Source organism: Cimex lectularius, unplaced genomic scaffold (genome assembly GCF_000648675.2).
Source record: "Cimex lectularius strain Harlan isolate CLEC.00 unplaced genomic scaffold, Clec_2.1 scaffold302, whole genome shotgun sequence".
In the NCBI taxonomy this organism is placed as follows: Eukaryota; Metazoa; Arthropoda; class Insecta; order Hemiptera; family Cimicidae; genus Cimex; species Cimex lectularius.
The window spans coordinates 440132-468111 of record NW_019392926.1 but is presented as its reverse complement, the minus strand read 5'-3'; the positions used below and the strand labels follow the sequence as shown (position 1 = coordinate 468111).

Below are 27980 nucleotides of genomic sequence, written 5' to 3'. Positions count from 1 at the left end.
GGTCTTGGTTGAGATAAAAAAGCTAGTGTCACGAGAGGGATTCGAACCCACGACCTTCGGTTAGATACGCCGCTGCTCTACCATTTGAACTATCATGACGTCGATCCACTTGGACACCAACCCCCATCTCAACCTAAAACCTTTCGAGTTTTCCCTCCTTTTTGCCATTTTTCAAATGTCGTGTAATATATTTGATTCTCGGCGACATATGAAGTGGTCACGGGGAGCTGTTAGTAAAGATATACTTCGTTTTAATTATTAAATCCTATATATTTAGTGGTCTATTTATTATTTCTTTCAATTAATTAATCTTTTTATGTAAGGTTTTGGTCAAAATGAAAAAGATAGTTGAGAGCAGGGAATTATATAATAACACATTTTACATACAAATATACATTAATTTGTAACTTCCAATTAATTAAGGTTTTTAGTTGAGATAAAAAAGTCATTGTCACGAGCGGGATTCGAACCCACGAACTTCGGCTAAATACGCCTCTGCTCTACCACTTGAGCTATAGTGACTTAGCTCCATTATTTATTTTCTTGTTTTATAAGATCAATATATTTAATATGTGTATTATTATGTACCTTATTGGAAAAATGTTGGAGGTTTGTTAAAACTCCAAGTCAAGTCTAAGTCGGGTTTGAATCCAGCAGTGCTGCATTCAAAACTAAAAACTATTGCGCCACCGTCACTCGTCAATAATATTTCACTTTGCAGGCAGAAGGTTTTATTTTTTTACCTAAAATTTACAAATGTGTCAATAGTAAAAAATTATTTAAATTAATTAGCGATTTTTTTAAAGAAATTAAGTCGGTGAGACTGACCACTGAAAATGAAATACATCATAGTTGTGGGAAAGCAATCCGAGACTAACTTTGTTCGTCGTTCATATGAGTGAAGAGGGATCCACTTAATCCCTCTGCACACGTTGATGATGATTATGTGGGTGGTTCCGTTACCGCAATCCGGTTGTTGGCTGCCGTCAACGCGGTTGAAGGCTTCATATTTCCGTATTGAATTGTGACACACCTCGTCGTTATTTCCTACCACCGCCTTTTATAATATAAATCACAATACATGCTGATCTAACATTTAATTTGATGTACATATTGGAATGATGTTTTTGTTATAAATGTTAGGGTTATAAAATAAATACAACATTACTTGTACAAAAAAGTCCTTAAGTTTCACGTCCAATTTTTATATCTTATATGCTTATATAAATCACATATAAATATATATTACGTTTACTATCGACTAATCCTTTTGTACTGTTTTTATATTGCGTTTGATACTCATAAAACAAAGTGCAAGTACGACTGCTGAAAAAATTCGTGGACATAAAAGATTAAGATTACTTTTAGTTCAATCATTTCAGAACTTGAAACATAAAAATTGAATATGAAGCTGGTAATAATAATAAGTCGATAATGCTGAATTATTCAAAGCTTTAAGCTAAAATTACGGTCAGTTGAAAAATCCTTCAATAATTTTCTATATTGGAAAAATTGATGAAGAGTAAAACCATGTGTTTTGATAGAGCACCAAGGCAATCACAATTCCTCACAAATAGGCTTAAAATAATAATAAGATCGACTTTAGTAAAGTATTAGTGATGTTTTTACGTTTTGCCGCCTTAAGAATGTATCAGATACCAACCAAATTGCTTTGATGAAGTATATGGAGTCACAAAACACACATTTCTCTACTTCAACCGGGAAAATGTGTGATGTATGATTCTAATAAAAATGTTGATGAAGAATATAAAGTTGTAAAAGTCAAAATATTGTACGGCAGCCAGTCAATAGTGACGTGCGATATCAATCGATATGAGTAAAGTATCGAATATTTTCTTTCGATACCGAGTAATTTTGGTGTCGAATATTGTAATTCGGTACAAATACTTTTTGTAGTATCGGAAAATATACTCAAATAGATTTTTCGTCGAGTGTTTAAGTAATATTGAATTGTTATGTTTCGTTCGACACTTACCTCTCATCAAACAGGGAATTGACTAGTTACTGTAAGAGCGCTTACTGGCCGCATATGTCAACAAAGTTAATCTAGATTTTTAATTGGTGGTTGGTAACTCTGCTGATTATTCTGGTAACTCATAATTCTTTCCCGCGTCGCTCCTCGCACTTTCAATTTCTTATCAAATGTTTTTGTCTTCGTCCCTAAAATGTGTTCGCCTTCCTTCTCGTAGGTAGATACGTAATCATGTCTCCTCCCAAAAGTAAGACATGAGGTTAATTTACTAAGAAAACTGAATCGTTGGCATTTTGTAAACTCTGGGGATAACAGTGGCAATACGTCTTATCTTTTCAAACATTTGAAAACCAAAACCCGTTGGTCAATTTTCTCAAAACTCGATAACGATAAAATTGAAATATCAATTATGTGTAGAGATTAGTGACCGTTAATCGATAGTTATTCAGATATCGTGAGATGCGGTCGGGTGTGATGTAGGTTTCAGAAAAACATTTTCTTTATCGTGCCAACGTTTCGGTCTTTATTGANTTTGTATATCCCAGGCCCTGAAGATGATCTCAATAAAGACCGAAACGTTGGCACGGTAAAGAAAATGTTTTTCTGAAACCTACATCACACCAGACCGCATCTCAGAATTCTGAATAATTATCGATTAACGGTCACTAATCACCACACATTTAAAATAAGTAATCATACTTGTTTCGGTTTTGGTGGTTCAATTTGTATGTTACACTAACATTATTTATTTTCCAATTTTTCTCACTTTGATGATCCCAATAAAAGATCGAAACGTTGGCACGATAAAGAAAATGTTTTTGTGAAACCTACATCACACCCGACCGCATCTCACGATATCTGAATAAATATATAAATGTTGAAATGTGTTGGCAGCTTTTCCTTGTTCTTACCTACGTACCCACTGTATGAAAAAATACTTTAAAATGAAAAAAAAAATGCTATTACTTGATTATTTTAACGCATGAGTGTATTTTAACCAAAGTCCACAATAGTAAGTCGATCATTTATGAATCAACGAAAAAGTACTCATATAAGTAAGTACTCGTTAGTATCGAATAATTTTTGTCGCCACATGAGTAGTATGGAATATTTCTTTTGATACCAGTAGTCGATATATTTTCGGGTAGTATAGTGGCAATACGTTTTATCTTTTCAAACATTTGAAAACCAAAACCCGTTGGCCAATTTTCTCAAAACTCGATAACGATAAAATTGAAATATCAATTATGTTGAAATGTGTTGGCAGCTTTTCCTTGTTCTTACCTACGTACCCACTGTATGAAAAAATACTTTTAAAAAACTGCAATTTCTTGATTATTTTAACGCATTAGCGTATTTTAATCGAAGTCCACAATAGTAAGTCGATCATTTATGAATAAACGAAAAAGTACTCATATGAGTAAGTACTCGTTAGTATCGAATAATTTCTGTCGATTCTTGAGTAGTATCGAATATTTCATTCGATACCAGTATCGGGTACTGGTATCGAATATTTTCGGGTATCGCACGTCACTACCAGTCAAACGATTGTATCGCCCTGCTTATAATCCTAATATCGTGTTATCTATGTACATGTTAGAGTTATTTTTCACAAATGTAAATGCTTGCTGAAGTATGTGCAGTTGTGTAAACCAAAATAATATACTTGATTCAGTCAAATGTTTGCCTCACCGGGCTTATTACCCTCACATAACGGTATTTAAATACAAACAGGTGACTGAGTGTTTTTTTTTTAATTGAATCTAAAAGGAAGTACCCAATCGAAAATAAATTAATTCGACGAGTTTTACAAACCGCATTAATCTTCTTAACCCAGCCAGATTTTTTCCTACTTATAATCCCCACATCGCGTTTTCTAAATATAATAGGATTATAGAGTTTTTCATTCAAAACCCAAAATAAAGTATTGGATTCAAATCAAAATGTTTGATGAGGTATATGGCGTTTTAAAAAAACCCATTGGTAGTTCTCCAGCCAGCCAGATTTTTGCCTGTTTTTAACTCTAACACTACATATATAGAATTACATTTAAAGCATTGATGAATTGCATGCAATTTTGAAAGAAACAGTTATAAACTTCAGCCAGTCAGGTTTTTCCTGCTTATAACCCTAACATAGAGCTATTTAAATATAAAGTTATCCAATTTTTTTTAATCAAACGCGTATCAGATTAAATAAGATACTTGATAAAGTATGTTGAATTGTAAAAATAAAAATAATCTATTTCAGGGAGTCATAACCATAACATCGCGTTATCTAAACAGAAAATGATAGTACAATTTTCTTCTTCGGAACCAAAAAAACCGTACGCAATTCCAATTGCTTGATAAATTTTACAAAGTAAAATACCGTTGCTAATAAAGTTATTCAGATATCGTGAGATGCGGTCGGGAGTGATGTAGGTTTCAGAAAAACATTTTCTTTATCGTGCCAACGTATATTATATTTTGCATTGTATAAATTCACTTATTCACATCCTAAATGTATTTGTTAAATGTAAACATTGTTTGTAAATCCCAGGCCCTGAAGATGATCTCAATAAAAGATCGAAACGTTGGCACGATAAAGAAAATGTTTTTCTGAAACCTACATCACACCCGACCGCATCTCACGATATCTGAATAACTATCGATTAACGGTCTCTAATCTCGGTTGCTAATAAAATAAAGCATTACTAGAAAAGTAAACTGCTCCAAATCGGCCTCGTTTAAAGCATAAAATGTTCACAGAAATAGATTCTTAGTTTATTGCCTCCCTCAGTTTTTAACCCTTACATCGTTTTATCAAAAAGGCGGAAGGGTTATTTATATACATATTTGCTTTGTCCTGAAAAAATGATACCGTATAAAAATTAAATGTTGTCAGAAAGATGAATGAACTATTTTTCACATTAAATTAAATGATATTTATGAGTTTGTAAGACGTTTTTAATAACAAATAATAACAAGATGTAAAAATAGGGGCAGCCAAAATGCGCCAGCAATCAGGTCGAATACTAATGAAAAAATAGTAGACATTTTATTAAGTCGAAGAACTTAATATTTTAAGTACATTGAAATGAACTATAATTTTTTCTAAGGTCTTGGATGAGATGTAAAAGCTACGGGTTGGATTCGAACCCACGAACTTCCGCTCAATTCGCCGCTGCTCTAACCACTTGAGCTATCTTGACTTCGATCCTTTCGGACACCATATCCTCAATTCAAGTAGATACACCAGCGGCGTATTGAGCCGAACGTCGTGGGCTCGAAACCCGATCGTGGCACTACCTTTTTCATCTGATCCAAGACCTTAGATAAAAAGTATAATTAATTTAAATAATTAATGGGTCACTTATGACCAGGAGGTCCGAAGTCGTCGAATGTAATGTACAATATGCTGCAAGTGCCTTTAATCAGTTCACTTATGACTACTAAATGCAGCTATGGAATTTTAGTACAGTTAGAAGGCAAATTTCAAGTTTCAATTATTTTTATTAGAATAGTCAGCGTTATTTCAAATAATACATTTCATTGAAATTTTGCTTCAAACAATTTTTTGTTATGATGATATCCCGTAAGGTATCAAACCAGTGACAGCCCTTACAAAGAGTATTTTTAAATTATTATTTGGAGGTCATGAGATGCGGTCTGGTGTGACGTAGGTTTTAGAAAAACATTTTCTTTATCGTGCCAACGTTTCGATTTTTACTGAGATCAACTTCAGGGCTCAAAGTGTTTGTTTTTCGTGTAGAAGTGTCATTCTTGTCTGTCGTGTTGAAAGTGCCCCGTAGTTATCCTGTAATACATTACTTTTGATTAAACAGTTTCAGTTAAGTGGAAAGATGGGCTGTGGGCCTAGTTCCAGGCAGAACAGCAAGGAGCTCAAGTTGCCCGGAGCCAACCTCATCTTCAACCACGGACAACTGCAAGCTCTGAACAATTATTTTTCAGAAATCATCGATTATTCAGACTGTAAGGCTTAAATATTTTTCATGTCTTTCGCATAAAAGTTTGAGATTTTTACAGTATTATTTGTTTACACTAGTAAAGATATTTTCTTAAATGTTCTTCCATTCTAGATTTTACAAGAGATCCAGCACAGGAAAAGAGCCTTGTCCTGATCGAAAGATTAATCCAAAGACTGATTTGTGGCGTTGGGACGTTGGACAGCCGGTTTTCTTCTAAGCACCTAATTTGTTTAGAGCCACATAAATTGACGAATAAGGTAATACTTACCTAATCGTATTTTTATTCGATTTTTGAAACTGAAATGTTTAAAATGAAGAGTTTACAACATTACTTCATTTGTCTAATATTGTACTACAGTTGTTAAGAACTGTCATGATCATTTAATTTAGCTTACAACAATCAACCTGATCTGCCAATATTACAACCGGGAACTTTCTAAAATTAATTTCTTGATAGTTGAACATATATACAATTTAACATTTGAACTCCTAAATTACACTAGATTACTATACAGGGTCCCGTTGGTTTTCTAAGTGCAAGACACATTATTTAATTATATTTTTTTAAGCCTGGAAACAGTTTGAGTTATCTGGTGAGACTGGACGAATTATCAACCCCCCATCTGTATCCGGAAAACGGAGGCCCATCTTGTCAACTGATCGAACCAGAAGGCGGCCCGCAGGGATTTGCTAAGGTTCGGATTTCTGGACCGGGTTCGGAGCAGTGGGCCGAGTTTATCGGCAATCAAGGTTTCCTTCGCAGGTTAATTTTTTTTGGAAAGCAGCGGCTTTCCCAAAGTTCGATTAGGTCTTAACTGAAATTTTTCTTTATCCAGGGACAAGATGCAGGAACGGTTCGTGGAACTTCTGGCCGGTTCTGCCGGCCGCAGCACCCTCGTCGGAAGACCTGCAGAAGTCGACGAAAGCGCGCTCTGCGGAAGCCCGGGCAAAGTCATCGACGCGACTCACGTACAGAGGCTACTTCAGGCTTCGCCAAGACAAGTATTCTACGGTTCAGGTAAAATTTAAACAAAAAATTTGTGTAATATTAAGGGTGGAATTTTTTTGCCTCTCAGTGTATTTTGATTGTGATTCTTGGTCGATTTTGTACTATAAAATACAAAACAATCTCATAGTATGTAGTAGATAGCATTGTTGAATCAAAAATGGTACAAACAAACGTCTGGAGGGTTAATAATTAACTGAAGATTTGATGTTTTATTGATTAATGTTTTGTAGCGACCATTTAATAAATGCAATTTATGGTTTTTTAAGTACACTTTGCGAATCCTAAAGATTGATGCTGATTTTAAATGAAATTGTTTGCTTATCGATCTTTTTTTAAGGACTTATATATGCAGATTTAACACCTTTATCCATACTGATTATTTGGAGTTCATGAGATGCGGTCTGGTGTGACGTAAGTTGTAGAAAAACATTTGCATTATTGTGCCAACGTTTCGATCTATATTGAGATCATCTTCAGGGCTCAAAATGTTTGTTTTCCGTGTAGATGTGCCATTCCTGTCTGTCGTTTTCACACACACACACACACACACACACACACACACACACACACACACACACACACACACACACACACACACACACACACACACACACACACACACACTGTTTTTCTAAAACGTACGTTACACCAGACCGCATCTCACGACCTCCAAATAATCATCAAGTAACCGTCACTAAACACCCCACATTTATCTATACTGTTCTAAACTACTAGACTAAACTATATCACTTTTATAAAAAAATCTTTTTCGAAACAGTTTTGGGAATGAACATTACTTAAATTGAATTATAAAGAAATTTTTCGGGTTTATGAAAAGTACTTAGCTAACTAATCAAAAACTCGCACCATTTAACATTTTTAATTTGGTACGGCCGTTGCCTGTCAGATTTAAAAAGTTTCAACTCGGTTGGAAAGTTAGTTTGCCGTTGAAATCCCCGCACTTTCCGCTGAAAAAAAGTGCAAAACAAATTGTCAAACCGGAATTTTAAGTACATAAAGGACTCACCCACCATCTGGCTGGGAGAAAACTCGATTGGGGCACTTCCCCTAGTATCGTACCGGACATTTTCCGTTAATTGAATTTACCGCACGTTCGAGTGATATTTTGCAAAGCAAATCGCTTCGAAATCGGTTTTGTTGCATTAACTTTATTCGAATTATAGTGACTGAAACTCGATACTCAGTGTAAAGTGTGTGGACTGTAGCACGAATTCAATCTGGCTACAGATCTTGCTAAATGGAATTTAACACTTCTAATAACATATTGTTACCGTTATAAATAACATATAATTGATTTCCTACACATTCAAATTAAAACAAATATTATATATAATATATTGCATATTTATAACAATGTGTTAGACTTACGTTTTTTACATCAACTCATTATGAAATAACACAACATAAAAATATATTCATAAAATTGATGTTTATGCCGTAGTTCGCGAAATATCCTGAGGAACTACCAGTAATACTAGCATAAACGTTATATAAAAACTTTCAATTAATTAATCTTTATGTAAGGTATTGGTTGAAGTGAAAAAGTAGGACACCAATTTCCCATCTCAATCTACCCTTAGAATTTTCATTTAACGACATTTGAAAAATAGCAAAAAGGTGGGAAAATTCGAAAGGTAGGTTGAATTGGAAAGTTGTTTTTAACTGGATCAAAGACACGATAGCTCAAGTGGTAGAGCAGCGGTGTATTTAGCCGAAGGTCGTGGGTCGAATCCCCCTCGTGACACTGACTTTTTCAACCAATACCTTACAAAATGATTAATTAATTGGAAGAAGTTATTTGGTCAATCGGACCACGAAATACAATGGGGTTATATAAAAACTACATTTGGGTGGCCAGCAGGGCATTCATAACCTTGACGCCTTCCCATTATTCACAAGTCAGTCTATTGACTGAGGCGGCTGGACAGACAGGACTGCCGCCGGATACAGAAAAGAATGAGATTGATAAAACTCTTTCACGTTTAATTAGCTCAAATATAATTATAAGCTTAGACATAAGCTCTTTCTAGAGAATTTAAAAGATTAAGAAACAAAAAATGATTTCTCCTTTAATTCAACCGAAATACAGGCGGCCATAAACTATGCAAAAATGGAAAATGCTCCAGGCAGAAATAGATTTACCAATCACTGGCATGATTACTCCCTATCTTGGGAAAAGTGCTAGAAAAAATTATGATGAGTAGAATCTAGAATATAATTCTTTCTTAGGACTATCTGACGGCTGCCTATCAGATAGACAGTTTGCATTTGTACCTCAGAAAGTAACTACTGAGGCACTTGTAGTTGTTCAACAGCATATCGACCACAAGGTAGAGACCAAAAAACACGTTCTAATGGTACCACCTGGTCAATAAGTTAGAAATCAGGATGGGTCATCAAATCAAGTGTTTTGTAACTTAAGCCAAGCTTTCAGCCTTTATTGCGGTCTTCATCGGTGCTTTACAAGTAATTACAACGTTTATAATTAAATACAGGTAACACAATAATTACCAGAAAACATTGGATACTTACTCGTTAAAATATTAAAAGTAAAATATTATAATGATAATAGTAAAAACAACAATGCATATATTTGTAACCACCAATTGTGTTTATAAACACAGAATGACACAACACAGACCAAAAGGACTGAATTAGGCAACTGTAGAGAGCGCTAAGAATATTGATATCACTTCTCAAGTTTAGTGAATTGACATGAGATTTAATATGTAACATTTCATTTAGTAATCTTCATACCAAAATTTTTTCTTGTCAACCACATCCACATCATCAAAGTTTATTCCATGATTGGTTTTATGATGATGCCTTGACAAAGCTTTCTTGGCCTACTGTTGTCAGAACAATCATAACCGTGCTGTGTCAACCTGGTATCCAGGTATTGTTTGGTCGGACCATAGTAAACCAAGGGGCAATCTTTACATAGGAGAATTGGTTACCTCTCATATATATATATATATTGATTGATGAATTGCATTCGCCAACGACCTCAAAGGTCATGTTGGAGAATCTGGGAATTAAGATTCTCTCTTAATGGAAAAGTGATCCGAAGAAAATGGTATTACATTCAGTAGTAGAAAACCAAAAACAATGCATATTTCTTAACGGACCAAAGCAAAGAAATTAAAGAATACCTTAAAGGCAAACCATTGAAGCCAGTTCAAAAAATCAAGTACTAAGGGTGGTATTGGACAACAACATGACTTGGAAAAGTCACCTCGACTACGTATGCATTCGGGCATCACGGCTGGTCCATGCCTTATCTCGTTTTGCAGCTATATATCGGGGAATTGGACCACAGGCTTTATGCATTATATACGAAGGAGCCATATCCCCCGTCTTACGGGTTTGGTTCAACATTTTCACTGACGTCAGGACAATTGACGGCCAAATGGGATTTTATATCGTGATCTATAAACAAGACGAGGATACACAGGTGTTCCAACAACCAGACAGAAATTTTGGTCAAACTACAATGGATACGACTACAGATTCCAATACTGCAGGTAGACAGCAGAACATTCTCAATTAACACCGACAGGTACTACTAGCAATTAAGAATAACAACAATGCCACCCAAATGGCACATAACAACAAGGAAGAGGTAAGACATCTCGAGTGTAGGATACAAAATCTTATTTATTGTCAAAGCACACAATGGGTGCCCAGGAAACGAAGAAGCAGATCGGCAAGCAAAAGCGGCTGCAAAAAACGACTCTAGTGACATAAGTTTTACAAGGGTTCCAATAACTTCCGAATACAGGAATTGTAAAGAAAAAATGATACAGGCGTGGGAAGACAGATGGAATAACATCTAAAATGTTTAACACACGAAAATGTTTTTCCCTACTATACAATCAAGCTTCCGCTCCGATTTTGAAATAACTGCACAGTTGACACAGGCATTAAGCGGGATGGCAAAAACAGGTCTTCTTGTTGTGGTCTATCCTTCTGACTGGAGGCATCTACGTACGAATGCACATTTTCCATTGGCGTAAAGATGAAGATAGAGCGGGACATTTTGCTTCAAGAAAGTACCACTCCACCTGTACCAATGGTGGGTGGTTAAGGCACGGGGCCCAAGAAAGGTGTACCTCGTGTCCTCATCGACGTCCCTTTCTCAATCTAGGTTCCTTCCTTCTTCCCTATGACCCCTCCCAACTCTTGGTTTCATGAGGGATGTCCGGGCGCAAAATAATGGTGTAGCCCTGAGGGCATGGCAACCTCTCTAAAGCACAAGCTGTATTAGTGTCGGCTTTGGGTCAGCATGGGGCGGCGGGTGCCTTATCAGAAGCACACGAGGGTTAAGGTACCAGATCCAGTCTGCATAGACCATCTGTACCATCTGTACTAAGGGGTAACAGAAATGTTCCAAGGTTCAGCCCGTGTTACATTGGGAATGGAGTCGTAGTGGTTCGTGGTGACGCCCCTGGCGGGAACTTAAAGAAGAGGCTGTCTTCTTCTGTGACCTTCGCACAACCTTGCGTATGACCATCGTTATACACCCGGCCTCACGGGATGCGGCGGATCGGACCGAAGCATATAAGCTTTGAGGACGCTATGATTACGCTGACAGAGTCCTTCGAATGCGTGAGTAGTGACAGATGGGAATGGGTAGTGAATCGGTTGCTCCTATTCTAGTATTCTTTGCACGCAGGTGTAGGCTGAGCTCGATTGGCGGCTTTTATCGTAGGCAGTCTCCTCTAGGTGGTGGTTAGAAATTCCACTTTAAACAAACCCGCGGCCGGAGCGGATCCGGTAGTTTCTACGGTGGGGAAGCCCCAATACTCTGGGAGATAGAGGGCCTTCTCTATTTAAGGAGTGCGCGGGAGACCAGGCTGATGTATTTTGGCTTAGGTAGCCATTTGCGTGCGGCATACGGTTCGATGCTTAATGCGGATCCGACCACTCGGAATTGTCAAGCGGGGAGCGCGGTTGTCTTGGCCTCTCGGGGCTGAGTTGCCTCTATACCAATGCAGCGGCAGTAACACACTTTTGTCGTATGCGGAGTTGCGTCAGCTCTCATCTTGAGAATCAAAACGTCCGATAAGGCCGGAAGGCTAAGTGCGGATATTAAAGATCCTCATTGTTCTTTTAAGGACGACCAAGTATACGGGAAAGCAATGTACCAACGGTGGATGTTATGCAACTAAAATAATCAAGCCTCGAGAATCATTCTCCCTACTGTTGGCAGTCGGTGGTCAGATCTCGGTCTTATCCTTCCGCCACCACGGTCGGGTTTCGGTTGTTGTCAACAACTAGAGCAGTACAGCACATTGAGCAACCTTTCTCTACATGATGAACCCAACGTGGGCTTTGGCCCAAAAGTAAGTTTTCGTGCGTCAACTTCGCAGGCCTATCGTTAATCGAGTGACGATTCTTCTTCGATTTACATCTTCCGCCTATTGACAGTACTCTTGGTCTGTGAGAGCTTCTCTGTCGACCAGCCCACCGACACTACCAACTTTTTTAAATATTTTTTTTCTTGCATTTTTACCTCAGAGGGCCGGATCGCGGTGGTTATAATCCGGAGATTGGGCTGTCCCGGCCTTAGCCGCCTCGTCCGCTTTTTCGTTCCCCTCGAGACCTATGTGTCCTGGTACCCAGACAACAACCTCCCTTTCGTTGAGACGCCCTATTCATGGTATTTTTCCAAAAAGAGCACACAGAGAGGGTCGATAGAGAACTTGTTACGGACACCAGGAATGTGCTGAGGGAGTCGGTGCAGCCTAGGTAGGCAGAGCCACCATCGTCTCAAATCACGCCAAGCGCGATGTATTTATTATAAGCATTATTAAGTGAAGCATGATGTAATTTGTTAAAACTTGTACCACAGTCTCAAGTCCAAGTCTTGTTTTTGTCAGGAGCATAGTCTATTTTCTCGTTTAAACTTCTTGTTTTTTTTAATGTAAAATAAAAATTAACTTAATACGATGAAAAAAGACTGTTTTCATTAAGGCCAGTGGTCGTGAAAGTATTTTTCATCGTTTCATCGTTCATTTTTTTTGTATCTTTTTGACTCTTAGAAAGTACGACAACATAAAGAAATAGTCAAATAAAATCGTCAATACGCAACATATGAATGTAATTTTGTTACTAGCTTACCAAAAATTACATTACTTTTCTATTGATCAAGTGAATTCTGAAATACCTACAAGATGAAGGAAAAAATGTTAGCTAATAAATCAATTGTGATAAAACTAAATCGTCAACAATTGTGTTTGCTCTTTGCATAAATTATACAACGAGGGATAGAATAAATCTTCGGCAGACCAGTTGGCCGCAATAGATACAGAATAATGCAAAACAAGACCTCAAGCCACATGGAAAAGTGGCGAATTGACTATAGCATCTGGCACTTTACAAAAAATTAAAATATGATCGTGGAAACAATGGAAAAGGTTGAAGCTATCTTAAAGGAAGAAATATAGACACTTGGGAAAAGGAAAAAGGAATACTCAGATACAACGATTTGTTTAAAAAAAAGACGAAATCGGAAATTTAAATTTATGTTTAGATGAAAGAACAGAGGGTTGTGAATGAATTTTACGTAGAAAAAAACCAATAATAATAATATGGGAAGTTTAGGGGGCCGACAAACAGCTAAGGTCATCGCCATGCGTGTTTTTAGTTCTCTTTCTGGTCTTCCGCGCGTATTTTTAATTCTGCAGCCATTTGAGCATCTCGACCTATTACTGACTCACTGATTTTATGTGAAAACTAATGCTAGACTCTCAGTTTTAACTCAGGTTGTCAACTACATACAATACAAATATATACATTTTTTGGAGATGGTGAGATTTAGTATGGTGTGACGTAGGTTTTAGTAAAACATTTTCTTTGTGGTGCCAACGTTTCGATCTTGATTGAGATTGAAGGCCCTGAAGATGATCTCAATAAAGATCGAAATGTTGGCACGATAAAGAAAATGTTTTTCTAAAACCTACGTAACACCAGACCGCATGTCACAATCTCCGAATAATCATTGGTTAACAGTCACTAAACACCACACAAATATATACATCACTACAAACATAGAGATCCGGTCACGTTCACTTCCCCAGAGCACTCGCTATTCCTCGTGGGGGGGGGGGGTTGAACCCTCGCTATTCTCGCTAACAACTTATTTACTAACTCTCCAGACGTTACACTCACCCCAGAGTACTCGTTGTTCCTCGAGGAGGGATGAAACAACTCTATCCTTTCACATTAAGAAATTATTTAAATTACGTTCATTCTAATAAATTAACAAAAACACAATACAAACACTATGTACCTTTAAAAATCCCTACATCCATGAGGTACCGGAACAGAAAACTGTGCCCGCTGCCCCAAGAATATGATAATTATGCAAAAAATTTCTATGTTCTCAAACCTTCTTCAGTTGAAAGCACCTTTATTTTACCCTTGCATAAATAAACCGCGGTTTCTACGCGGTCGTTTTTCTAAGAATGGCTCATGCATTATGCTTATATATCCTATGCGTAGTCTTGTCCTATATACCAAATAATAAACCTTCAAGTAGAACAGGGCTCCATCTCAAATTTTTACTAATTCACTAGTTTTCGCGGTCCGATTGACCAAATAATATCTTTCAATTAATTAATCTGTATTTAAGGTATCGGTTGATAAAAAAAACTGAATAATGGCAAATAGGAGGGAAAATTCAAAAGGTGAGGTTGAGATGGGAAGTTAGTGTCCGGGCGGATCGAAGTCAGGATAGCTCAAGTGGTAGAGCAGCGGCGTATTTAGCCGAAGGTCGTGGGTTCGAATCCCGCTTGTGACACTGACTTTTTTATCTCAACCAATACCTTAAATTAATTAATTTTTAGTAATTTTGAAAAATTAATGTATGCTCAATTTTGAAGTAAGAAATGACAAATTAATCACAGATTTCTATAGTTTGTAAAATGAAGGTGTTGTTATCGGTTTAATCAACACCTAGCAAATTTCTGTTTTACCATTTTTTAAAAAATATTTTTTATGTTAATTGGTATGTTCCGTTGAAAAAATCTTGTTCGGTTCGATGTGTGTTTTAATTTAATAATTTAAAACATTTGACCGCGTCAATGAATTGTTCTCTTTCAGGAGAAGGGAGCGTCAAGAAATTTCCGGATCCCAGAGATTTCAGAATAGCCATTGTCGAGGGTTGTTCGTGCGTGAGACTGCGAGTCGGTATGATCTACACAACAGAGGTCGGCGTTGAAACTGATGTCGAGGTTGTAAACCCTAAAAACAATGTCCTATTTTTAATACACAATTTACCAATTAATTTATGCTCCCATGTATAATGTTTGCACTAAGATTTGCTGTATCTGTAACCTTCGTACCTTATCGGATACGGTTTGAATTAATTATATTTACCAGCAGAAACAGCTTCCTTCCCTAATTACCAACTGTTTATACAATTCTCACGGCCTTTCAGGTAACATTAGTACTCGGAATTGGATTTACGTCGTGGCCAAGCACAGCTCATTTCCCGACGAGAATATATTTAACCCATCCCGACTTCCTCCTTTATCACCAGGTCTCCTGTACGGTAAGTGACGATTCTGATCTATTCTATTTATAAAAGTTTGTATCGATAATCGAACAGGATTTAAAAGGGTTTTTACGTGGTACCGGCTCCACCGCATCCGACTCTGAGGTGCGACGACAGGCCGTCGACGTGGCAGATCAGGTTTCCCGCTGCAGAACAATCTCTTCTGAAGCACTACTCTGCCAACAGTCTTCCTTCTCGGGTTCTCGCCGTGCTTCGTGCTCTCCTGCACGAAATCCGCTGCACCAACAATGGTAAAAACAATTCCGACTTAAAAATGGAAAGTGTGCGACGCTCTATGTTTCAGGAGGACAGGTCATCAGTGACTACATGCTGAAAACTTTGCTGTGGTTTCGGTTGGAAGAAGTGGTCGGCCTGAAAGACTGGACCCACGACAAGTTGGCTATACACGTCCTCGTTATCGCCGACAGGCTTGTTTCCGCTTTACGAACACAAAGGCACAGCTCCTACTTTTTCCCATGGTTTAACGTAATAAAAATTTTTATTATCTCATAATCACCAAGTTGCACTTTTAACTATACTTTGACAGAATCACTTATAAAACTAGAAGAACAGATAAGAAGTTGTTTTATTATGTAACACCAACAAATATGTTAGTTAGTGATAGCAAATGCATGAAAAATATAGTTTCAAATCAATGAAACGAAATTATAACTGCAGTTTAAGGTTTAGTATTCTACTGATTTAATTTTATTGTATAAAGTTGTTAATTTTGATCAAAGTATAACCACTCAATAAGTAAATTTATGTTAAGAAGTTTTAAGTGGGTAAACATGCGTAAAGTTCATAATTACAAAGTGCTTTATCAGTATTTTGCGCGGCACTTAAGTGTTTAACGATCACTGAGGATTGTTGTTCTACAATTTTCGGTATTTAGTTTACTGAACGAAACATGAATATTTCATAAAATTCTATTATTATCGGATCAGCCTTTGTGCTTTCGAAGAATTCTGCATTTTCCCCTTTAGCCTACCTTAACCTGCAGCCGACATCAAAATCACTTCTCTCGTAATGCACATCCCACGTAGAATTCTTTCAACGATGAAATCACATTTTTCCACGTTCGGGTCTGCTTTTGCATTTTAGGTAAAATGTATGAAAAAGCATCTGGAGCTTTTTCTTAGATATGAATAGTGATATAATTTTTTTTTTTTAATTGGTTATATATCAATATATATTTTTTTTTATGAAGAACATTCTCAAACCCTTGTTTGAGAACTATAAAAACCGATCAAACCTTTCACTAAGAAAGCCTCAATTTTCGGCAGAATAGAAAAAATTATAAGTGCAAGAGGAAGAAATCGCTATCGAAAAAGGAAAAGTTCTGCACCCACTCTCTGATCTAAACCCCCATCTTTTTCTCAAGTAAATGTCCCATATTCTATCCACTTACATTGTCTATTGTATATTATAGATGTACTTGAATAAGGCAATTTAAAATGGCTATTTCCCTATTATTAAAGGAATCCGAGGTGTCTCATTTTTACGTAGAATTTCATCGTTATCCGTGAACTTTTTACATCAATATGAGACCTGGTTAAATTATTGGACAGTTTTATTTATTTATTACGTAGCGCTGTATTACCAATTTTTGCTATAATAAATTTTCTTTACGCAGCTATTTGATAAATTTCGATCTTAGACTACTATATGACATCAGAAATTAAAAATTATTTAGCCTGTTCAGGATATTTCTATTGTTTGATGAACTGTATTATAACTTTCTGAAAACAAAAATTTATAATAAAAAAATATTTGTTTTACTAACGTTAAGTTTGTGATATGCTGCCTGTTGTAATATGTTTGTTATTTGTCAACATGGTGACCGCCTTAGGTTATCTTTTTTGCAGTTTCTTGCAGTATGTTTTCGTCAAACATACGTTACATCTATACTTACATTTAATGATAAGACAGATAAAAGGTCATAATTTATTCAATACTTCTATTAGTTTATTTGTCACAAATCGTCCTGGTCCGCATGTTCTCGCTAATTCGATTAGTTAGTCATATCAGTCAATCTTCAGTGCATGTCGCGAATTTCCTTCTTAATACATACAAGGATGAATTATAAAAAATGAATTAAGGTGTGTCTCAAAGAAACGTCCTCTCTGTATTTTCATTTCGATTAAAATATTATATAAAGATAGGTTTTATATTTTTTATTAAAAAACGTTTAACTGCAGTTCTTTTTTTTAAGAAAAACTAACGTTGGGTTTTCATACTTTATTGTTTCTCTGCAAACGAATAAAGTTCAATTACAAAAAATTTAGCAATAATGAATAGACCAGGATCAATGGAACTAGTGATTAACTTAAATAAATTTATTGTATAGCATTTCCAATTCTATTTGAACTTTTTCCAATACAACGATTTACAAATTAATTGTAACCCTTTTCATTGAGCTGAAACCATTTCCAATTCTAATCTAAACCCTAATATTTAAATGTTTACTAAACGACTAACGAAAATTAATTTTCGAAAAACAATTTTCTCTCATTAAACTATATTATAAACATTATTCTCGGATTTCATCAACATGCGGTATACGAGTCATGATTTGCAGTGGGAAGACGGTGCAGTAGGTAGCATTGCCAATTATGAAACCCTTCTCGTTAATATTAACATATCTAGATTGACAAAGAGACATAGTTAACAGTTCAATTTACATATTAACAATGTACATACGCCAAATCACAATTGTTCAACATTCGGTTTAACAAAACTTGTTTCCTCGACAAAATACAGTCATAGTTGATTACTTAATCGAAGTACTTTTTCAAAATTCAAATTTTCAGGACTTTTTCAAATAAATTATATAATCAGTTGAACTTTACGTCCTAGCTAATAACAATAAAATTTAGACTATATGCCAATTAGATTTTCAACTAAATGCTTAGTTCACCCTGTGGTCAATATACAAAAACTCTAATAAAAATTATTATTTGGAGATCGTGAGATGCGGTCTGGTGTGACGTTGGTTTTAGAAAAACATTTTCTTTATCGTGGCAAAGTTTCGATCTTCATTAAGATCATCTTCAGGGCAAGTTTCTTCTCATTGTTCTTATTTTCTTTTGTTGAAATGCAGACATCACAAGCCCTGAAGATGATCTCAAGAGAGGTTGAAACGTGGCACGATAAAGAAAATGTTTTTCTAAAACCTACATCACACCAGCCGCATCTCACGATCTCCAAATAATCATTAATACGGTCACTAAACACCATATATTTTTAATAAAAATATTTTATTAGATGCCTGAACAGAGGGTATATATGTTAATGACGTGGAAACGTTCACTCAGTAAGAATTGTGTTTAAATATGTGAATGTATTGTAGTGATTTTTACTGTCAGGAGCTGGGGAGCAAGGTAGAGTTCGGGATCCCAAAATTTTCCTCCAGTTAGAAAACAAGAATTTTATTTACATAAAAGGTTTCTTTTTTACATCGGTTTATTAATATCAAATGAATGTCTTCAGAGATAGGGGGGCAAGCGAAGAAAAAAGGGCCTGCCTACCTTTCCTGAGGTGGTCCGGTGTCCTGGGTTGGTCCCTTCCGGGAAACGTCCTCCTTTCTTCCTTTCTCTCCTCCTTGCTTTCTCTCCTTTTCCGCAATCAGCCCTGTTCTTCTTCCGCCGTCCAGCAACCTTCCGGTCAGGGAACAGAATTCTCCCCTCTCTGCTCCTTTTTGGCATATATCCTTTTTCCCCCACTCCCGGTGGATGTGGACGCTCTCCATGGGTAGAACCGACCTGTGGGGGGGTAGGCGAGAGATGTGTGGTGATGAAGCCCTGGACAGGGCCGTCTGTGGTGGTTCCTCTAGGTCACCACAGTATTATGCATTTGTCCAGATGCTTTTAAAGTAGAATAGGTTAAATTCCTACCCCGAACTGATTATCATACAGAATGGATCTTTGTCTGCACTAATCTACATTGAGGAAGTTCTCCTCAAAGCTGTAATCGCATTCGCTCCTTTTTTTGTAGATAACTCACTTTTAGTGCATGATACTGTTCGACCGCATATAGCTCTAGTCATCCATCACTTGGAGGATGTAGAGAATAACAACATGAATTGGCCAGCACGTTCTCTTGACATGAATCTCATTGTCTCACACACTTCCACGACATGATAAAGAGACTGGTTAAACATCGTTCGCCGCCTCCAACAACGGTTGAACAACTTCAAGCCACTCTTATTGAAGAATGGGATTTTGTTTCTCAAGGCAAAAACCGATCGCTTATTTACCCAATGCCTAGAAGACTGAATCCTTTTCCGCTGTGCCATAGGAGATAGTTCACATTATTAAGAGCAAAACTAGGTAATAAATTGTAACACATACTGATGTGTCACAGAAGTGAAAAAATATTCCTTTTTCGCGGGGTGGTATAATCTGTCCGGCTCAATGCAGAGGGCCTCTTAAGAAAGCTGGATGGCCAAGGTCCTAAAACTGTTCGCCGAGGAGCTCCACAGACTCCCGATCATCGAGTGCGACAGGGAAACTATTATTATTATTATTGTTATTTATTTAGAAATCGTGAGATGCGGTCTGGTGTGATGTAGGTTTCAGAAAAATATTTCCTTTATCATGCCAACGTTTCGATCTTTATTGAGATCATCTTCAGGGTTTGGGATTCACAAACATTGTTTACATTTAACAAATACATGTAGGATGTGGAAAAAAGTGAATTTATACAATGCAAAATATATTTTTTTCTATTCAATCAAAGTATTTCTACTTACTCAAAGTGTTTGTGACTTCGGTGTAATTGTGCCATTCTTGTGTGTCGTGTTGAGAGTGCCAGTGAGATATTGCTATTTTATGTTGATATACGTTGGATTTTGAAGGGGTGGGGAAGGAAGTCGGTATAGAAAAGGCATTTTTGTATAAGGATGTAAGTTGCTGGACAGTTTAAACAGTTTATCTTGTAGATTGTCAGATTTATTTGTTGTTGGTGTGGGATCTTTAATTTTGGAAAAAAGTGTTTGAATTGTTTTATAACTTTTGAAAGCTATTTTCAAGTTATCGGAGAAGAGAAATGTGTTTAATCACACCAGACCGCATCTCACGATTTCTAAATAAATATCGATTAACGGTCACTAATCACCACACATTATTGTTATTTTTTTTTATAAGGTATTTTTGGTTTTGTTAGTGAGAGATATATTCTTTTTAAAATTCTTGTGAGTCTGCCAACGGGAAATAAAGTATTAAGTTTCGAACAAAGTGTTAAATTTTCTATTTATTTAATGGAATTTTTCCTGTTTATTTTCTTTTCTTTTGTCTTTGTAAATTTCACTCAAGCCTGATTATCTTGAGGTTGTCTTCAAGACCTGTTATTTCTAAGGATCACTATTCACCGAGAGAAAAAATAGTGTGGCACCCGATCTATGTATTTATTTGTACAGCCCCACGAACTTCACCAAGCTACCGGCACCCAAAACTCGGGTTGGTCGTCACGAAACCCGTGGCAAAATTGTTAGTAAAATTTTAAGATATCAGTAAATAATTTTCCGTTGTTTTAGTGAATTTTCTTTTAAACTGTCGTAATTAAAGAACGTTTATTAATTAAAATTACTTTAAATCCCATGAATTTCTAATTTATTTTAACTCGATTCCCATTAAAATAAGTATGGTGTAATTATTACAACAATAAAAAACATATAATTTGAAATAAAGAAGAAAATACGAATGTCTTTTTCCTACATATTTTGTATTTGAGGTATAAATGAGGATACATCGCACTACAATACCATTAACTATTTTCCTATATTTCGATCTCAACAGTTTAACTTATAATTTTTCCTTCTCGAAGGTGGGATAATAGGTTATCTCAAAAAAACAACAACCAGTTTTTCTGTCAATCCACAACGTTCGGATTTATTTTAATCCTTCCTCAGTGAGTTAACGCAGTGGTTAAAACAGTGGTCGTCAGTCATTAATATTTTGTAACAGTTTATTTAAAAAAAGAGCCAGTGTGGTACATATTTAAGTTTATCAGTCGACCTCTGTTTTAACCACTGAGTTAACTCACTTGTGGAAGGATTAAAATAAATCCGAAACGTTGTGGATTGAAAGAAAAATTGGTTGTTGTTTTTTTGAGATGACCTATTATCCCACCTTTGAGAAGGAAAAACCATAAATTAACTATTTTGTTAATAGACTTACGCAATCTACACTCTCTCTCTCTCTCTCTCTCTCTCTCTCTCTCACACACACACACACACACACACACACACCCACACACACACACACACACACACACACACACACACATGTTCTTATTTAAATAAAAGGTTGAAGCATAGTTGAAGCAAATTGCGTTTCAACGTGTAAGGCGTAAACACCGTCCGTGTTCTCAAAGTTGTACCACACAATAAAATGACAGACAGTATATGTACAGATAATGCTGAATTCCCCCGGAGGCGGTACACTGCATTACACCGAAGAGGATTACAACCACGACGCAGACCTGCTAACTTACCATCTTCGGCGGTTCACGGACATCGCCCCGTGTAGCGGTGACCCGGATCCATGGCGTCGGGTGGAGACGGCGATGATAGACAAATGGATATCGGTTTTGACAGATCTCACTCCTCCACAGGCGACTCGGGGGACGCGCATGTCTTTCTATCCTTTATCATCCTCCGGTATGTTGTCGTTCTATGTACTTTTCAAAACCGATCACCCGTCCGTCGTTTATTTTCGCTTTTTGTTTCCGTCTTGACCTTAACGACTAAGATACCAGGCCAATTCCTTGACCGATCTTATAACAGTGCTGCTAACTAGCTTCTGAAAGACATTCATACTCAATTTTTTTAAACTGTATATCAACCCTGGATACTGTTTCAAAACAAACACAAATCTAGAATCTGGACTTACAATGATTTTTTAAAAATAAAAGATGCTTTATGGTTAAAGTCTTTTACATTATGCAAGCCATATTGCATTCAAAAATATAAAATGTATATAAAATTTAAGTATAAGGTAATTAAAATTTATATAATATTGTACAACACCTGCTCGATAAGTAGTTCGAATGATATGATTGACGGATCAGAACGCCTGAAATTTTCATCCGCTAAAGATAGTGGTGAGACAAAAAGCGAGAACGAACCCGTGATTAGCAATATTGCCGAAATTTTTATAAAACATTAATTTTTTTTTGTTCTAGGCTATTCGACTATCGCGGCCTCACAGTATTCAAACCGCCAACTTACGTATATTGGGCATCTCCTAAGATGTATGTTAAACGTCCGTTCGTTGACTCTGAGCAAAGTATACTCCATTCAAATATTTAAAATAAACAAAAACTCACGTAAATGCAAAATTTTAGACGAACAGCCTTCCCTGGTTTCAAGGACATGCACCAGAGAATAATGCAAATAGCGAGGACTTGGTCTATCTCATATCCACGATTCTCGAACAGGCGAAATATTCGTTTTTCGGCATGACTAAGCAGTTCCATGGCATTAAAAACAAATCAAAGGCCAAGACCGTTTCAGAATCTTACGACAGCGCTGCTAACCAGCTTCTGGAAGATATCAGAAACGATAAAAAGCAGATTGACATCACGGACGACAACGTGGTTGTTAGAGATGTCCTCAAATGGCTCTACTATGGCCTGGACAAGGACCGCAAATATTTGGCACCTGTATTGAGACCATATCTGGCCAAACTGTTTAACGTTTCCCACGAAAACTGCTGGTACATTCCTGACTGGTCGAGAAGGCAGGACACCGATGAAATCGAGTCCCTGTCCAAATTCTGCAAACTAGTCGTAAACGGTAATATCAACGCAAACGACGGAATCGTCGACGCCTTTCATAAAGGTAATTTATTATAATTTTATTTAGATTATATATTTATTAGATTTGGATTTATTAATAATATTTTTATTAGATTCATTGTCTTTTACTAAATTAATTTATGTCTTGTAAGGCTGGAGCTGGGCTGAATCAATAATAAAAACAACTTCTGAACTGGCAGACGGGGTTGAATTGATATTCACCCCTTTTCCCGGTAAAGTCATCCGTCACAAAGTCGTAGATAGCAAGTTGGACCTCACAAAGAACACTATTTCTAGAAGTCTCGGTAGAAAAAAAGTTGTAAGTGAACAGAAGGGATTTTCCTCCGCCACCTTACCCAAACATATTAAGCCATTCAGAGGTCAGTCAATCAATCCTTGCCAATCTTGACTTTTAGAATAAAAAAAGAACATTTTAATACAAATTGTTTCCATTTGGAAAAAACAGAGTGCCTTCAATCGAGGCTACAGAGAACAACAGTGGATGACGATCTTCTCACGACATCCCACAACATATTGAAATCTTCCAGCCCGATGACACAGACGATAGAAAGTATACATCGATACGGCAACCACAGGGGTATAGGGAGCATCGTCCACTCTTTAATTACATTGCGGAAATTTTCGGTAATTGGAACAAACCTGTAAAAACCCGGCCACCGGCTAAAAGTTAATTTCCGTTCGGCAGATATTACAAGAAGTCTGCGCCATTCTTCCCGAGAGCGACAGGGCTCAAATATTGGATGAAATCCAGCGAGTTAGCAAGGAAGCCAGGCGACCCAGGCGACTTGCCAGAACGATATCGGCTCGCATGAAACCTACACAAATTTACAGGTAATAAACCATGCATTCCGTATTTACATTACCTCAAATCAATAAAAATCACTAAATGTAGCAAAATAATAAATAGTAATAAAAAGTAATAAAATATAAACCATGGAAAAAATTGGCCGTTGAAAAAAAAAGCAATCAACTCAGAAATATATAAGAAATTCCAATATATAATAAAAATTAACGTACGATTACAAGTATAGTACATGATATAATATATATTTATCTCTTTCGAATCGTTGAAATCCTTTGAAAGATCGCATATATTAGCTTGAATGCATGCGATGACAAGTAAAAAACCATGAGACTGATTTCACTCATTACTTCACCTTACTGATAAGGTGGTAGAATAGATACATGGATAGAAAAATTTATTTTGCAAATCAGTTTACATTTGACAACTGAAAACAGAAATCATTTTTACAGCAAAAGCACTCCGGATCGCTATAACATCCTTTGGCAGAGTAGTTGATTTATGATCATTTAATTGCGACAAAATTAGATTTTGAAAAATGGTTTCATTGACCCATCACACACACACACACACACACACACACACACACACACACATATATATATATATATATATAATTATTATTTGGAGGTCGTGAGACGTAAGTGTTAGAAAAACATTTTCTTATCGTGCCAACGTTTCGACCTTTATTGAGATCAACTTCAGGACCAGGGATTAATAAACATTGTTTACATTTTGCAAATACATGTAAGATATGAAAAAAATAAATTTATACAATGCTAAAAAATTTTAGATAAAAAAAATAAATTTATACTTTATTGAGATCATCTTCAGGGCTAGGGATTTATAAACATTGTTTAAATTTTGTCTCAGCCCGACAGACAAGATGAAACAGCTACTCGGAAAACAAACACTTTGAGTGAGTTCAAATACTTTGATTGAATCTAAAATTTCTAGCATTGTATAAATTCATTTTCTTTAATCTAAAATTTTCTAGCATCGTATAAATTCATTTCATTTTTTTCACATCCTACATGTATTTGTAAAATTTGAAAAATGTTTATAAATCCCAGGATCTGATGATGATCTCAATATAGATCGAAACGTGGCACGATAAAGAAAATGTTTTTCTAAAACCTACGTCACACCCAGACCGCATCTCTCGACCTCTAAATTACCATCACGTAACTACGTAACTGTCACTCACACACACGCACGCACACACACACACACACATATATATATACACACAAAGTTATAAATAGATAAATAAGTGCATCTATAAATAACTATATATGCTTAAATAAATATCTCAATAATGAAATAAATTAAAAAAAATAGCACATAGATAATCAAACATCAAACGATTAAAAATACTAACTAGCTATAATCCCTTTTTGCTGGTATTAATGTTTTGTGTTTCGCACCAACCACCAATAGAACGACATATTGGACGTTGGGATTGTTTAATCATCCAAAATAATTTAGTTGCCGTCCCATGCACCTCTTCACCAATCCAGGTAGCGTTCGTGATCTCATACAACACGGTAAATTTTAAACTTTTACTGGTGCTAGTGGCAAAACAAAAGAATTCGTTTTGAACAATCTGGTGTTTGTTTAAGTTGGTCTTACAAGTGTGGCTCCAAGAGAGACATGCGAACAATAAAATATTGTAACAAGTATGTTGTAAACGAAGAGTTTGTCGTTACACTGATGCCTAATTCTCTCCTAGGTTGCGCGAAAAAGATTCTGACAGCAAATTTGCTTCTGCCCACGATATTTTTAATATAGTCTCTAAAGTTTATATTCGAGCCCATTACACACTCAGGAAAGTGCTTTTCTTGGACCACCCAAAATGAATTCTTTCCATAGTTTTTTGTGGAAGATAATGGGCCAGCGTTTTGTGAAAAGAATGCAGCTAATTTTCGGGATGTTGATCTTCAATTTCCATCGGAAGCAGCTGCGTATTACTCGTGTGGGCTCGTCATTTAATCTGCCAGAGATAACATTGATTAAACAAGAAGAGCAGTACAGTGCTGGTCGAAGAAAAATAGTGTACTATACCTACACCATTCTAGAGTAAACAAAATAAATATATCAAAGAAAGAACGTCGTCAGGAGTGCGCGTGTATGTGAAGTTTTAAAACCTTCATGCGAGACCAAGATGTCAATAACCCCATAATTTAGATTCGATCGCCTAACTGGCAGGACTAACATAGGATAACTAACGACACAAATAAATGAATAAATTGATGTTTCACGTTTATATGCTCACGAGTTGTTCAAAATGAGAATTGAAAAAATGTCGATATTCTTTACAGGTCAACTAACGAGCTTTCAAACCTGCAGAACGATGAAAAGGATGAGGAGGCGGGTGGGACTTTAATGGGCACGTGTCGGCAGCTGCGAAATCGCAACTCTCACCCTTCCGTCTTTAACCCTGCGTTCTTCAGGTTTGATAACTAAGTTGTACGACTCATGGCCATAATTATGCTAAGTATTTTTTTTGTGTTTTTACAGGGCGCCGGAAACAGAGGCTGTATCGCCGTTGTACGTCAACCCGCCGAAAAGGGTGGGCAGCCTGTCCAACGAGTCCGAGATGATGTATCTGATGAGGAGCACTCGTAGGAAGAGCCTGAAAAGAAACGAAGTCACGACGAACCTCTGATCCAAGCCCGAAGTGATGACTCAGGAGGTGCCCTTGAGGATCATTTGCTACAAGTCATCCACCCCTAGAAGACTACTTAAACAATAAATAAATTGTGAATTTATTGATAATGTATTAGTATTATGTACATATTTTAGAGATAATTATTTATATTGCTAAACACTTAACTTAAAAATAAATTTATGGTAGTAACATAGCGTGACTGTATTTACGGAGAAGATACACAAGAAAATAAGTAAGAAAATAGAGCAAGAAGACAATATAGTTTTTTATTTGTTCTTTATATTGTAAATGGATAATCATTAAGGAGTGTTGTCACTGAGTAAAGTTTTCTGCAAGTGACACAAACTGTATCAACCATCATCATTAGAAAATATTTACTTAATACAATTATGGTGGTCAATGACACAGAAAAAAACATAACAATTAATAATTAAGATTTACCGGAAACAACTTTTGTGCCTGCACTGTCTCTGGACAATAAATATTTCTTATCATTGATAATTATATGTTAGTTTACTAAATGATGTTTAAAGTGTTTACGGTTATTCATTTTTGAAACCAAACGAACAGCAATTACCTTGTACTATGAAATATTAAATTATATAAAGGAAAAAAGAATTCATTGGTGTAGCTTGTTTATCTGATTGCGACTTTGTCATAAAACTATTGATGAGTGTGACCATACAATAGGCGATGTTAAGCAGACTATGGAGACAAAACTAAGGTATTAATTTAGATAGGCTACCAGAATTATTCGGCTCACCTTAAGTTCAATAAATATAATCCATAATAGAAGTTTTGGATAGGTGAAATTATTTTAAAGATTTCAATGACATCCTCAAAGTTATCGTTTTTAAAAATGGAATCAATGAAACATTTTAGGGGGATCTGTGTTTTAAAACTACCTATGCCAAACGGCAGAATTTCCTTTTAAAAACAAAAATATTATATTGACACATAAGTGGAAAATTGGATAAAACGTGGTAAAGGACACGATGAATTTTATTTTTTTAAATAATTAATTACTAATGAAAATGAATATGTTTTATAGCATAAGAACTAGGGATATGGATAGGGATAAGAGATGTGGCCACAAGGCCTACTGCACCTCGCCCTGAATCGATCTATTGTCT

General features: G+C 36.2%; 2 protein-coding genes across 3 annotated transcripts in view; one reads left to right on the top strand and one right to left on the bottom strand.

Annotated features, from left to right (window-relative positions):
- The window catches only part of LOC106670582, a 38892-nt gene extending 11442 nt beyond the window's left edge, over positions 1-27450 (top strand). For both annotated transcript variants that reach the window (XM_014401067.2, XM_014401074.2), the window contains exons 2-17: positions 5820-5967; positions 6075-6220; positions 6533-6726; positions 6800-6981; positions 15100-15230; positions 15437-15550; positions 15618-15804; positions 15858-16039; positions 21968-22214; positions 22739-22842; positions 22901-23396; positions 23506-23733; positions 23820-23998; positions 24060-24205; positions 26498-26629; positions 26697-27450. In XM_014401067.2, coding sequence (XP_014256553.1) covers positions 5820-5967; positions 6075-6220; positions 6533-6726; positions 6800-6981; positions 15100-15230; positions 15437-15550; positions 15618-15804; positions 15858-16039; positions 21968-22214; positions 22739-22842; positions 22901-23396; positions 23506-23733; positions 23820-23998; positions 24060-24205; positions 26498-26629; positions 26697-26844 — 2964 coding nt within the window. In that variant the 3' untranslated portion in view covers positions 26845-27450. The remainder of the gene's footprint in view (positions 1-5819; positions 5968-6074; positions 6221-6532; positions 6727-6799; positions 6982-15099; positions 15231-15436; positions 15551-15617; positions 15805-15857; positions 16040-21967; positions 22215-22738; positions 22843-22900; positions 23397-23505; positions 23734-23819; positions 23999-24059; positions 24206-26497; positions 26630-26696) is intronic.
- Positions 17822-20086, bottom strand: LOC106670595. The gene is made up of 2 exons (XM_014401086.2): positions 19084-20086; positions 17822-18198 (listed from the first exon to the last, which is right to left on the bottom strand). The coding sequence occupies exons 1-2, from the start codon at positions 19302-19304 to the stop codon at positions 18087-18089; spliced, it is 333 nt and encodes a 110-aa protein (XP_014256572.1). The 5' UTR covers positions 19305-20086; the 3' UTR covers positions 17822-18086.
- Positions 27451-27980: the final 530 nt, after the last annotated feature.